This window comes from Pagrus pagrus (genome assembly GCF_965226575.1).
Source record: "Pagrus pagrus genome assembly, chromosome: 2".
Classification (NCBI taxonomy): Eukaryota; Metazoa; Chordata; class Actinopteri; order Spariformes; family Sparidae; genus Pagrus; species Pagrus pagrus.
The window spans coordinates 20,313,739-20,328,598 of NC_140186.1; the positions used below are offsets into that span (position 1 = coordinate 20,313,739).

At 39.3% G+C, this 14,860-nt stretch overlaps 3 protein-coding genes across 3 annotated transcripts; 1 reads left to right on the forward strand and 2 right to left on the reverse strand.

Annotated features, from left to right (window-relative positions):
• Positions 1 to 1,058: 1,058 nt before the first annotated feature.
• LOC311250198 (lysozyme g-like) lies at positions 1,059 to 3,623 on the reverse strand. The gene is made up of 6 exons (XM_084341774.1): positions 3,324 to 3,623; positions 2,348 to 2,377; positions 2,162 to 2,239; positions 1,817 to 2,031; positions 1,573 to 1,723; positions 1,059 to 1,502 (listed from the first exon to the last, which is right to left on the reverse strand). The coding sequence occupies exons 1-6, from the start codon at positions 3,574 to 3,576 to the stop codon at positions 1,366 to 1,368; spliced, it is 864 nt and encodes a 287-aa protein (XP_084197900.1). The 5' UTR covers positions 3,577 to 3,623; the 3' UTR covers positions 1,059 to 1,365.
• A 3,291-nt stretch (positions 3,624 to 6,914) lies between these two features.
• LOC311267550 (N-acetylmuramoyl-L-alanine amidase-like) lies at positions 6,915 to 10,117 on the reverse strand (the record flags this gene model as incomplete). The annotated part of the gene is made up of 4 exons (XM_084370661.1): positions 6,915 to 7,218; positions 7,774 to 7,984; positions 8,318 to 9,178; positions 10,042 to 10,117. 4 exons carry the CDS (start codon positions 10,115 to 10,117, stop codon positions 6,915 to 6,917), a joined length of 1,452 nt encoding a protein of 483 aa, XP_084226787.1.
• Positions 10,118 to 11,833: 1,716 nt separating this feature from the next.
• Positions 11,834 to 13,333, forward strand: trappc5 (trafficking protein particle complex subunit 5). The gene is made up of 3 exons (XM_084368726.1): positions 11,834 to 11,882; positions 12,053 to 12,339; positions 12,941 to 13,333. The coding sequence occupies exons 2-3, from the start codon at positions 12,070 to 12,072 to the stop codon at positions 13,235 to 13,237; spliced, it is 567 nt and encodes a 188-aa protein (XP_084224852.1). The 5' UTR covers positions 11,834 to 11,882; positions 12,053 to 12,069; the 3' UTR covers positions 13,238 to 13,333.
• The last annotated feature ends 1,527 nt before the right edge of the window (positions 13,334 to 14,860 follow it).

The following is a 14,860-nucleotide window of genomic DNA, read 5'->3' on the forward strand; positions in this document are numbered from 1 at the left end:
CAGATTTTGGTCGTTAATATGTATCTTTCAAGCCCCCGAGTGCAAATAACAAACTGACCTATTAATCAATATGGTCTGGGGTTCTGTTTTGGTTTTTTTTGTCGGATTTGTGATAAAATGTTTCACAATTCTGAAATATCCTGGTCTGAAAAATTGAGATACTACGTTTTGATAAGTTTGATATTATCATTTCAAAGAGTTGGTTTGCAATTGAAACAGACAACAGGATGGACCAATGTGAAATTTAAAAAAACGTGTTAAGTCTCTGAGTTTCAGAGAGACTAGAGATGCAGATTACCACCATCCACCCACTCTCTTCCCCAGGAAATGCGCAGCGAAGTGCCTGTGTGCTGCTCTTTAGAGGATAAGTTCAACCTAAAATAAATATGAATTTAAATTGTTTGGTAAACTTATCCTTCAATGCACTTTGAGTAATCAAACAGATGTAAGTTTGATTTAATAAATAAATAAATAAAATAAAGTTCATGCTTTATCCATCAAGTCGTTTCTCTTGTATGAACTAAAGACAGCCTGCTGTTTAAATGACTTCTGGTAGATGTGGACCTCACCTCTCAGACTTGTTTTTAAAATGTAAAAAATTCCTGAAAAATGACTGCATACAACTATTAGGGTGTTATCTGAGTCTCCTGAAGCCCTGAGATCAAGCAACTGTGTGCAACTTGTCAGATATTGGTGCACAAACACGACCACGACCACTCATCAAGGGTGTAAATTTCATATTTTCTCAGGCAGCACCCACCTCTTTACATTGATAACACAATTAACAAACATAACACAGACCTTTATTGTCCCTTGAGGGGAAATTTGATTTACAGACGTGGGTAAAAACACAACACACAAGATGATACGAGACATCACAACAGCATACGACCAAAAGAAAAAGAAAATGTGTCTGTTCTTTAAAAGGAATCAATCCATTTGTGTGGTAGCAATAATAAAGTGCTGCTGAGCAGTTTTAGAGCAAATTAATCACATTTATTACACTTGTAAAAAAGGAAAATACTGTGACATGTGATCACACACGACAAATCCTTACAGTGTTTTGTAAAGCCTTTATTCACGGTATGTGCACATTGACAGATCATTCACATCCAAGCTTAAACAATTTGGAAATGTATTCAGAGCTCATTCACAATGATTACAACAATAATCAAGCTTATTAAGCTTTTTTTAAATTGTTTTAACAACAGCTTGGGTGCTTTTGAGAAGTAACAGTTGAAAATACATCAATAAGAAGTTTAAAGAAGAATCGCTGCATTTTTACGTTTTGTTTTTTATATATAGCATTTATTGCAGACATTGTTCCCTGTGTGATTTGAAGGAGGTGGTGGACAGCTTCAGGTTTTAAAAACCTCCTTTGTTTTTGTACCACTGAGCTCTAGCAACCACATCATTGGAGTAGTCTCCACCTGAAGTTTTGGCGTCCACCTCCTCATAGGAGTCGACGTTCAGGTCCCCTGCATGGTAGGCGGCTATCCCTCCTGTAGAGACAAATACAAGTGAGTACAAAGCAAAGCAAAGTGTGGAGGCAGTTTGTCGAGTGAAACACACCTTTCAGCTGTTGCTCCTTAGTCCAACCAGGAAATTTATTCTTAATGCGAGACGAAAAATAAATCAGGATGTCCATGGCTTGACAGAGATGTTCCTCACTGTCCCACTCGCCCCGTGCAGTGTGTCCACCTCCGTTTGGATTAACGTCAATCTATGGAAATATTAGCTGATGAAGGTCAGATCAATGCTTGTGTATTGTAACCTGAGAAACTACTAAGAGGAACAAGAGAAGTTGTATCCTCACCTGCATCAGCCCAAAGGTATCATACTCTTTTCTCTTTTCGTTATAGCACCCCCAGCCATCCCTCAGTGTCTTTCCAGCCCTGCTTGATCTGGAGATGAGGGCAGCAATGAGAGCTGGATGAAGTCTTTTCTTATCAGCCACGTTATTGATGACGGATTTGTAGTTGTTCATTTCTATCAAATCACTCTCTGCCATTGCTTCGGACGCCCTCACACCTAAATAAAGGAATCAAGACGAGAACATGAATATGACCTCTGTGCAGCTATAACCTTGTCAGTCTTTTGATGTAGTTACACTGTAGATATGAATATATATGTAACTATAGATGGATGGATCCGTGTTCACCTGAGTATTCCAACTTATCCTGCTGAGCTGTTTGAGATGAGGCACCAGAAGTTTCCACCAACATGATGTCTCCGTTAGCTGCAAATGTTCAGTTTAGTACAGTCTTTTTCATCAACACACCTCAACATGAGCACATAGCATGAGGAACTGAAGGTATTTTCACACCATTTACAACGGCTTACTTACCAGAAAAAGATGCATCCCTCTGGTACTTGACTGGAAATGAATAAATTAAAATGTTGTGAATAACACTGATAACCATTAGGCGATAAGGGCATGAGTTCAGTGCGGTCAAACAGTAAAAATAAAAATGAAAGTAAAAATAACTTATCAAACTATAAGGTTAAAATAAGAAACTGCTTACGATGGAATAATTTGCTTTCAGTTCAGTCATCACAACATCTGACTCATATAAACTGCAGTAAAATATCTTCTCGGGCTCTGAAACAACAAATATTTCTAACAAAACCCTTGTTTGTGCGCAAGGCAGGTCTAATGAAAGATACAACCAAGGTTGCACTATGGGAAGTGTATGATCTAGTGTTTTGAGCTGCTGCACAGATTTTGGTCTTTAATATGTATCTTTCAAGCCCCCAGGCTTTATACAAGTGCAAATAACAAACAGACCTATTAATCAATATGGCCTGGGGTTTTGTTTTGGGTTATTTGTTTTTTTTGTTGGATTTGTGATAAAATGTTTCACAATTCTGAAATATCCTGGTCCAAAAAAATAAGATACTAGGTTTTGATAAGTCTGATATTATCATTTCAAAGAGTTGGTTTGCAATTGAAACAGACAACAGGATGGACCAATGTGAAATAAAAAAAAAAGTGTTAAATCTGAGTTTCAGAGAGACTAGAGATGCCTGTGCTCTTTAGAGGACAAGTTCAACCTAAAATAAATATGAATTTAAATTGTTTGGTAAACTTATCCATTAATGCACTTCGAGTAATTTAACAGATGTAAGTTTGATTTAATAAATAAATAAATAAATTTAGTTCATGCTTTATCCATCAAGTCGTTTCTCTTGTATGAACTAAAGACAGCCTGCTGTTTAAATGACTTCTGGTAGATGTGGACCTCACCTCTCAGGGCTGTATTATTGTACATAATTTCACTTCAAACCCTTAAAGGAGTAACCAGATCTGTTGTTACACTCACTGAGGCGCTCTTTATGCGCGTTGCAGTTAATGTTCTCCAACATCTTCACAACCACCTCCACAACCTTGGACTCTGTGAAGGTTTTAACCAGGACATCTGCGACTTCTAGACGACTCTTGTCTTCCACAGCACACCTTCTGATCCGCGGCTCATCCGTGCGATGCAGGATCTCGTAGTAGAAGGCCGAGAAATCATCCCGGCTGAGATCCTCCAGTGTGGCTTTGATAAGCGATGTAGCGTTTTTGGGCGGCATCTCTGCAGCTCAGTCAGGACAGAGAGACGCTGCTGCTGTGAGCTCAGCCTCAGCTCACTGTGGGACTGCAGCTGGAGTGGGAGTAGCCCATTTATCGCGGGGGTACAACCCTTAAGTTATGTAGCCAACCTTTCCCATATACGGCAGTGAAGTGAGTAGCCGCCCTGACTGTGACAGAACTGACCAGAAGACTCAAAGGGAAACTGATCCTCATGTCTGTAAGTCAAAAGCAAAAGCAATTTTGGTGCAATAAATGTACTTGAGTATCAAAAGTAAAAGTAAATTAAACATATTTACATAACTTCTATTACTGATTATTGGCCTGGGTCGATTATCGGATCAGATGTAATGTTGATTTATCAAAACTATAATTATATTATACTTAAAATCATGTCCTGCTCTATGTGCTGACCTACAATGTGACCTAATGACACGTCCAGTGTGCTGAATCTGATGCTTTTACATCCTGCTGTTGGTTAAATTACAACAACGTCTGTAGCTGTGAGACCTGAGCCACAGTTCCTCTTCTTATCTTTAACTCCTTTTTCTTTCTGTCTTTTGTTGTATGTGACAAACTGAACCAACTTTCTGTTCGACAGAGGATAAATGCAGCGCCTGTGTCAGACCTCAGACACTCACCTCGGCTGCGCAGGCTCTGTTCCTTTCAGCTGAGACCTGATTACTCTGTAAACTTACTGAATATCCAGAAAGACAGTTTGTGTCAGTGTCTATGTTTATTTCTCACCAGTGAAATAAGTTTTTATCCGATTTATTTAAAAAAATAATTGAATGTGCTACTTTGGCGCTCATGCAGCATGAGATCTGCGAAGTTACTGTGAACTAAAGATATCAAATAAAAGTAGTGGAGTAAAAAGTACAATATTTGCCTCCAAAATGTAGTGAAGAGGATGTATAAAGTAGCAGGAAATGGAAATAGTCAAGTAAAGTACAAGTTACTCAACATTGTACTTAAGTACAATACTTGGGTAAATGTACTTAGTTACATTCAATCACTGCTCATCATGCAGAAGAACACTGTCAGTGTTTTAGTTCTATATATGATGTTTGTAGATTCATATTAGAGGTGCATCATCTATTTGCTGCAAAGTTTGAGCTACTTTAAACCACGTTAAGTCAGATAATAATGAAAATCTTCATGGATTAGATGGAAAATGTACTGTGACAAAGCTGAAAACAGGCTGCTTTTTTTTGAGATCACGAAAAGCTGATTTTTTTTTTTTTAAAGATGTGTGGCTCTCACAGGACAGTGACACTACAAACATATGATGATCTTATAGAGGATGATGCTGTAGGTGATCTTTGTGTCCTCAGGTGCACCCTCTGAAGGGCTCTGCCTCCTGAGCAGGGTGGTTGTGAAACAGGAACCTGCAGATGGCGCTGATGTTAAGGAAATAACTGTACTGACCTAAGGCCTAAGCACAGCTGAGATAATATAGTCTATACTGGTGTTTCTGGAGGATCAGTGTTTATTCATGATTGAAAAACACACACTTCTTATTGACTTAATGAACTGTGAAAATAATTAGAAACTTGTAAGGTGCAAATTAAGTGTTTCAGTGGTACAACCCAAACATTTTTTAGCCTAATGAAGCTAGCTAAATCCTCCCATGGTATGATGAACTCTACAAAGTAAACAGTCTAGTGTAGCAGCAGCATGGGTCGGGTCATACAGGGTCAGTGTGTGAAGGAAAGTGGGTCTGGTGAAGGTGCAGCATTATGGGAAAATGTTGCGGTCCGTAGGTCTGAAAGGTACAGTGATTTTGGCGTAAGAGATATGTTTGGGTTTTGGATTGTTGCTCTGACAAAACCAGATTTTCAGATGTCACCTCACCCTTTCTAAGATTTTATGGAACCAGCGATTGACTAATTGATTAACTGAGTAAATAATCTGCCAATTAATCCACAATTAAAATAGTTGCAGCTCTACCAATGCATCTTTCAGTGCTGGGAGGTTTGTTCAGTGTGTAGCCTGACTGAAGTTTGTGCATTCTATTTACTTAGTCTAGTATTTACTGTGTGCTTTGACTGACGCCCTTGCCCTCATTTCTATTTGGGAGTAAACAGCAGACTGTGTAATGAAGTTATCCACCAGGCAGAAGCATCCCACAGGCACTTAAACCCAGCTTGTTTGGAGAGTGATGATTTAGATTGAGTGTTTTCTTCTTGTTCTCTAGGCGCCTTCAAATTACCTCACTGAGGACGGTAACAACTCACAGTATGACACGACACCCAGATACCACCAGAATCATTTGCTTCTGTTTAATGTCATTTTCTGAATTGGCTGCAATGAGTCTGCTTAACAGCATATGGCAATATAACCACTAAAATGTCTTTAGCCTTTAGCAGGTAATGGTATCGTAAGAACCAAAAGTAAAATATTGTATGCGTAGAATATAAAACATTAAAAGACTTTATTGTTGTTTGGCTAAAATGAGTTAATAGTCAGCCGTAGGGTACCTTTTCAATCAAATAACATTAACAGTTAACAAGTTAGACTTAATACTTAATAAAACAACTCCTGACACTGACTGGAGACAAGTTTGAATTGAATGTAATGCTATTCATTGACATAAAAAGGTAGAATTTTAATTATTTTAAGGTTCATAGTTTGCTTTGTAAAGCTAATATTGGTATTTTAAAATAAAACACTGAACATTTTAAATCAAGGCCAGTATTGTGTTTCAGTTGTACCAGATGTACAATGAATCCTGCCAGTGAACACTCGATGCAAACAAGACAAACACATTTATTACAGTTTGCCAGTGTCTTTATTCTTCTGTTTGTTTCCTGTAAAATAAAAATGGATAAATAAGATTAATGTAAAATAGGATTAGGACTTAAACATGATTGCATTTTTAAAATGATTTAATTCATAAAACAAAGTTTGTCTTAAAAACATCTTGGAGACCCAGTTCTGAATGAGCTTCAAACTCTCTGACTGTCAGAATTAAACCCATTGGTGCCCCGCATGTGAGGATGACCACACAGATCCCATTTGACTGGACTTCATTCAAAGCAACAATAATTTAAAGGGTAGCGTTGCATTGTGGGTAATGTAGGCACCAGTTGTTTTTTTTCATGTATGCAGTTGTACTTCCAAAGACCTGTAAACATCATTTTATGTGTTAAATAGGTAGGTGGACTTTAAAGTAATCCTGCCCTGGAAAAGGTGGATTTGAATGAGTCATCTACATTGAAATGATAATTTAGTCCAGAGTCTGGAGGATTAACTCATTTCAAACAATTAAAGTATTTCAAAAAGTAGCAGTGACAGTTGCCATACCCTGAAGATTCAGTGATGATGTTTAAGAATCTCGTCATTCCCTGAAATGTTCCCAGCTTCTTATTTCTGAAAAGAAGGCGTCTCCAGGGCAGGTGGTGTAGTTTACCACCTGTCTGTGTCCGTGGATGGTGAAGTTGGAAACCAGTCCTCCTCCATCTACTGCACATTGGACGAGACGATGGCGCAGCAGATCCATAGCATAGCGAGAAGGCAGGGTGGTGGTGTAGTTACCAATGATGGACACACCATACCCGATACTATTGTGCCCCCTGGTGTGTGTGCCGAGGTGTCTCCAACCTCTGCCTTCGTAGATGTAACCATCAGAGCCGACAACAAAGCTGAGAGCACAAAGATACAGAGCTTGAATAAATGCAGTGTGCAGTAATCATTCTGAAGTAAATTCAACATTTTGCAAAAACTAGAATGTGAAGTTACGACACAAACAGGGCAAAATATTCAGAATCAAGGCTAAACTTGTTTGAAAGTTTGATACATCTTTAGCAATAAGTGCTCACGTGCACAAAAGACATGTATTCAGCAGCATTCTAACAAGTGATCCCACTATCTTTAACAAGATTCGAATTATCTCTACTTAAAGGAATAGTTTAAGGGAAGACTGATACTTGCTTAATCTCATATCTGTGTTAATTATAGACAGAAGGGACAGGACGTGATTAGCCTAGCTTAGCAGAATAACTTGAAGCAGGGGGAACAGCTGGCCTGGCTGTAATCCACCTACCAGCAGCAATTAACACATTATATGTTGCTTGTTTAATCGGTATAATGGTAGCATGGGTAGTGGTTTTACATTTAACATCACAAAGTTAGCCAGTATCAATCTTCTCAAGAAAGCAAATATGTGCATTTCTTCTCTTTCTTCAGAGGTTGGTTACCTATATCCTATGTCACTCCAGTCTCGATCTTCCTGGTGGAAACGCTGCATGGATCTCATGTTACGAGAGCAGGCTGGGAAGGATAAACAGGGCGAGGATGGCTCATAGGTGTGGTGAACGTAGAGGAACTGGAGGGGTAGAGACAGTGGGACAGGTGCACCCCGGGCGGCCTTTGCCCCCCACTGACAACGAGGGATGATTTGTGGGCAGTCTGAGGAGAAGAGGAGAGAGAATGAGGCTGAGGATATTAAAACAACTGCAGATATTTCCAGCACTCAAAACAAGCCATCCAAGAGTCACAAGAATATACACAATGACGATGCACTCCTATATAATGAGAAAGACTATTGTACATGGGGTTTATGAACCTTGAAATTTGGGAACTTAAGATGGACATTTCCACAATTTCTAACATTTTACAGACCAAAGGATGAATCAATTAATGGAAAAGAGTGTGTAGTGTAATGAATAATGACAACATTCATTAACTGCAGCACTACCTTGCACCCAAGCGCACTTTTTAAAAAATAATTTCATGGCTCACCCCAGTATTTGTGTACAAATGTCTGCAACCCATCCTTCACCGCCTTCCCCACTCCGGTGTCCAGAGCAATCCATTCTGTCTTCTCCAGCTTCCAGACTAATTTCAGTGCCTCCATCACCTGACTGTGAAGATCCAGAGGCTCCAGAATGGATCTAGAGATCTCCCTTCGCCTCGGACTAACATGGCTAGTCACAGCATCGAGTCCCTGCCCCTCATGCAGAGTAAAACTATAGTATCCTTTCAAAATCTCACTGAGGGCCTGCGGCTGTTCATGTGCAGATAGGTTGCTGAGGTCCATTCCCAGTATAGCTCCATCCATGCCTCCATTAATAACAGCATCAGTGGCCAGAGTGGCAGGTCGAGACAGCTTGAACATCTTAGGGTGGTCCACGTTGTCCCAGCAGCCGTTGGGCCCCATGCGAAAAGATGCTGGGATGTCCTGGAGACTTTGGAAGGACAGGCCCAGCGTCCTTCCTAAGGTGAGAGGGAAGAGCCCAACAATTGGTGTGCCCTCCATCTTGGCTTTCAGTCCTGTTTCGATTCCTAGCAGTAAGGGTGCAAGAGCTACTGTCGTGCCATCTGGAGTGAGGACCACCCCTCGTTCCTCTCCAGAGTCCGTCACAATGTGGTGGATAGCCTTGTCAAAGAAGCTAAAGGATGAGGCATTGAGAATGGCTGTCTCTAGGACCTCAGCATCACTGAGATTATATGATGAACCCAAGAAATGGATGGTCATTGGATCATCGTGGCCAGCGGTCCTCCGCAGGGCCCTGACCAGGGCCAGGGGGGACAGCCCAGGGTTGGAGTCTTCGACCTGCTGAACAGCTCGGATGAAGCTGTCCATGTTACGCAGGTGGACACCTGATGACAACAGCAGGGACATTGAAGTGCAATAATGAGTCAGTGAACTTTGAGACCTTTGTTCTCATACTTACAATGACAAATGTGAGGTACAAGTTATGGAAGAAGGATCACAGTTAGATGTGATCAGATGAAGTGTTAGATTAGATGTGTGTAAACACTGATCCTAAAGAAACCAATGTTGACTGATGGTAGACTGGACAAAAAGAAACAAACTGCAGTTTCCTGCATTTAAGTCTGATCTGCTCCTGCCGTCCTCCTCCCAACACGTACTCTGCCACTCTTTCACAATGTCACACTACTTCCTCCTGACTAACTGTTGTAATTCCTACAGCTGCTAGAGAGCTTTGTCACTTTGATGTGATTAAATCTTGTTTTGCGCCATTTGATAAAATGACTGATGCTGCCTTTTTTTCAGAAGACAGTCAGAAAAAGAAATAACCCTCCCCTCCTCTGCACCTAAACCCTAGCCTGCTAATAACTTTCATAAAGTATTTTTCACCTGATGATCTGCTCTACTACTTTGGAAGCCGATTCTATTCAGGTGAAAAACGACTACAATACAATCTCGTTGATGCTTGTTGGCAGAGGTAATGGAAAACTTAGATCTCTAACAGCTTAAGAACACAATTCAACCTGTATTTGTGATAAATACAATATAGATATTGTATTCAGAAAATTCAATATCATAATAATAATAATTTCAAAAAAGAGTCAGGGTTAGGGAATTATTAAACTTCAACATGACAGGTTGTCTAGAAAGAAAATATTTCTTATCAGCATACCAAAAACAAATTATGTAGACTAACTAATTTAACTCAAGATAACACAAATATTTACATATTTTGAAAAACTGAACTTACCTGCCGGCCTGCTATAAACAGTCATGAAGTAGGATAAAGCCAGGATAAAAAACAACCCCAGTCCAAATAAAGTCATGTTGCTTTTTGCCTCTAAGAAACTCCCCCCAATTTGTGTGTAAAACAGAAAAACAGAATTAGGATTTCTCCAAGCTAAATGTACAAAAGACAACGTAAACAGTGAGATCTGAAGGAATGTCTATAATCAACATGCAAGCTTTCCAAAAACATAAACTGAAAAGCACAGTTGTGCTCCCCACCACTTCTGAGAGGAGTTGTGTAGGTGTATTTGTGCGTGACTGCAATGTTTGTCCCAGTAGGGATCAGAACTCTTTGTACACCAACGGCTCCAAATATTGATTTATCCTACAGTAAGTTAAAGTGTGTGAGCAAAACAAAGTCTGTGCCTCTGCGAAAGGTTTATTATACAGATACAAATACAGTAAGTGCCTTTTCTAATTATACTTGGTTGTTTCACTCTTTCCCCATGTGTTATACCGCCTTGTACAGCTACCTTTGTATGTATGTCATTCAATAAAAACAAGTGAAGTGAAAGATAAAGCAGATTTATGGTTAATGTTTACCATCTCATGTGAGTTGTGCATCAACTGCGTACTCACCAGTGTCAGTGACACACTTTAGTCACTGGTGAAAACATAAAAGGTCAACTACTGGAACATTTAATGCAGGGAAGTTATGAAAACAACAATTGTCCTGTTTTTGTCCGGATTTTGTCATTCAATGTGTTGTGAAGCCATGAAACTGCACAGAACTGATTTTAAACTATCACCACTGGGCTTCATAGACATACATAAATAAAATAAAATAATTAAAATGTTTATAAATAACAACATACAATAGGCAACAAGGGGCAAAAGCACGACATTTTCATTTTGAAACTAAACTTTTTGATATGATTGTAGTTCTAGTTTGAACATAAGGTTGTGGTAAATATTAGTCATTAAATTTAAGTCACTAAACAATATAAAAACTAAATTTTAAATGTAAATTTTGTGTAATAAAGATTAAATTAACTCACAAAAATGTATGCTCGAGATGGTACTGCACTTTGTGTGCAGTGTATGTAGACCACTGCTTGCCATTTAAAACTCTTGTACAGTTTCTATTTCTCATTTCTATTTCATATATTTCTAATTGTGGTTTTTCCTTTACCTTTCTCTTTGTTTTTGTTCTCATGTCTGTCTTTATACTGCTGCAACATTTCTCATCTGGAGATGAATAAATAAAGCACTAGGAAGGAGCAAAGAATAAAAACACTGATGTTAAGTCAAAATTATACTTTATAAAGTCAAAAGTATTATTATTTTTTGTCAAAATTATGGCATTGATTAAGTCATAGGCTAATGTTGATTTGCTATTTCAAAATGTACTGAGTCAAAGCTCTGAGTGCAAATGTTGCTGCTCCTTTAAGAGTTAAACATAAAAAGATGCAAAGTTAAAAGGCTGCGTCACAAATGATCTTATTAGTTCTCATTTCAGTTTGGTCAAAAATACTTATACCTATATAGACTCATAGACCCTCAATTTTATTTTGCCATTTTACAGTTTTTTTGCGTGTTAGGAGAGATGCAGTTGTTGTTGTTGTCAAAGGCAATTACTAAAAGTATCACGAAAACAAACTGGCATCTGAATCTGAAAAATTAGGAAAATATTATTAAGTCACAGTTGTATTTTCATTATTGATTAAAATATTAAGAATAATATTATTGGATTATTAATAATATTATAATCGTCTGAATTCGAAAAAAAAAAATAGTGGTGTCATGTGACAAAGTGACGTTTACACTCGAAACAGGAAGTAATCGCAACAACAACAAAAGCAGGTGCAGTGAGTGATCATGTGAATTGTTATTGTAGTTATGGGTTATTTCTTATCCTCGCAGATGTTATTGTGGTGTACAGCGTAGTTTACTGCATTAGCATTAGCCTGTTAGCCTGAAGTCCAGCAGCGTGTGTCTGTAGTTAACGTTAGCCCTCTGCTCTCTCTCTTCAGCCGCTGATTAAATAATAATGGAGACTCGCTTCACCCGAGGCAAGTCTGCTATTTTAGAGCGGCCTCTGAGCCGACCCAAGACCGAGGTGAGTGTGAGCGCCTTCGCCCTGCTGTTCTCGGAGGTGGTGCAGTACTGCCAGAGCCGGGTGTACTCGGTAACCGAGCTGCAGGCTCGTCTGGCCGAGCTGGGTCAGCGGGTGGGAGCCAGCCTGCTGGACGTGCTGGTGCTGAGAGAGAAGAACGGCAAGAGGGAGACCAAAGTATTAAACATACTGCTGTTCATCAAGGTACACACTCACTGAACATACTGCTGTCCATCAAGGTACACACTCACTGAACATACTCATCGAGGTACACACTCACTGAACATACTGCTGTCCATCAAGGTACACACTCACTGAACATACTCATCGAGGTACGCACTCACTGAACATACTGCTGTCCATCGAGGTACACTGAACATACTGCTGTCCATCAAGGTACACACTCACTGAACATACTGCTGTCCATCGAGGTACACTGAACATACTGCTGTCCATCAAGGTACACACTCACTGAACATACTGCTGTCCATCGAGGTACACTGAACATACTGCTGTCCATCAAGGTACACACTCACTGAACATACTGCTGTCCATCAAGGTACACACTCACTGAACATACTCATCGAGGTACATACTCACTGAACATACTCATCAAGGTACACACTCACTGAACATACTGCTGTCCATCGAGGTACTCATCAGAATTGTACAATCAATGGGCAGCTGTGCATTTGACTAATAGGAGTTACGACATGTTACGATACAGTTAGTATCTTGTTACTATAACTCCGGTATGGACCTCTGCCTACATCCTCCCCTCACACATTTTCTTTGTACTCCACAGGTATCTGTGTGGAGAGCCTTGTTCGGTAAGGAGGCAGACAAGCTGGAGCAGGCCAATGACGATGACAAGACCTACTACATCATCGAAAAAGAGCCCCTCGTCAACACATTCATCTCTGTCCCAAAGGAGAACAGCAGCTTGAACTGTGCAGCCTTCACTGGAGGGATCGTAGAGGCCATCCTCACCAACAGCGGCTTCCCCGCCAAGGTCACCGTCCACTGGCACAAGGGCACTACGCTCATGATCAAGTTTAATGATGCGGTGATCGCCAGAGACAAAGCACTGGAGGGCAGATAGGGGAGGGACAAGAAGATTAGATATTGGATGAGAGACTGTGTGTGTGTGTGTGTGTGTGTGTGTGTGTGTGTGTGTGTGTGTGTGTGTGTGTGTGTGTGTGTGTGTGTGTGTGTGTGTGTGGCGGAGGTATGATGTTAATCGACTGCTGTAATGTCTGTAAAAATGCTGCAGATTGTGGTCAAGGCAGTGTAATAATTTTGTTTTTTTTTGCCTTTTTTGTGGATTATAAAGTCACTCACACTAGAGTAGAAAATATTTTTATTGCCCATTATAATTGTCTATGATGTAAGTTTGTATTTAGTTTTATTTATATTGCATCAACAGGCCAAAACACAAAGATTTTCAATTTTACTCAGTTGATTCATTACATGTACAATACATTTTTGGCCCTATAATGGGAAACTATACTATCAGCTGTTGGCTGTCAATGGAGCTAAATTGCTGTCATTGACTTAACAACTACAGCATGTACACGCCAACACATTAGGCGGTGGTTTGCACCTTTTAAAGTTGGTTTGCAGTCCGCCAATAAACACAAAGTAGACGAAGAAGAATATTAAATCGTCCATCTTTGCTCACAACATGTTAGCATCTTTTAACCTTAGGTGTGCATAAACTACAAGTTAGCAAATTCCTTTCAAAATACAGAAATGAGACATTATTGGATATCGGTATCGGCCATGTGGCTGAGCTAATTATCTGTTATTATACCGGCTGAAAAAAATCCATATGGTGCATCCCTATGATTAATTGATTATTAGATTAATCATTTCTGCTCTAAAGAAGAATGTACTGTGTTGAATTTATCTGTTCCTCAGGCATATTTATTGACTATTGATTCCATTTTGCAGTTGGGCTGAATGATATGCAAAAAAACATTTTGTAATTATTTTGACAGACGTTGTGGTTATGATATGAGTCACAGTTTTAGTAGGATGGTAGTTTCTGAATATCATGTTCAGTGAAAGAAAATGATGAAGTGATTGCGATTTTGATAACATTTTGATTCATTGTTTAGCCCTACTTTGCAGTGGAAAATGAGACGAGTTCAGAATGTTAATGTTACACTAAAGTGTCTTTTTATTCATCTGAAAATGTATCTTGTGATGCAGATGAGGTTCTTGTTTGCTGCACATAGTATTAAGCTGACACAAACAATTTCTAAGCCAAACAGCTGATGGAAAATCTTCCATTTCCCCATATTACTATGTTAGTCAGATAATACGTGTAAGTGCATCTGTATCGACAGGCGTGATAGGATAATAGCTGTATACTTCTCAGGCTGTCTGCACATGCTGTTATTATGGGATCACCACAACAGAGTCTAACAGGGATGTGTCTTAAAGGTGTAGCAGCTTTACTCGTGTCCCACATTAAGCCTGCAGTTAAAAGCATTATGGTTGGCATGTGTGTTTATGCAATACAATGTTTATACATTTATTTTTCTCTGATAAATGTAAATAAATACACGAAGCATTGGTGGATAAAGATTGTTTTCCTTAAAGTCTGGGGAAAAAATATTTTGTCACTATTAACTTGCTGAGTACTTAAATTTTGTATTTTCAGAAATCATGGGCATTTTAGCAGATAGGATGCTGCAACTGGAAAATACATTGTTGGGAA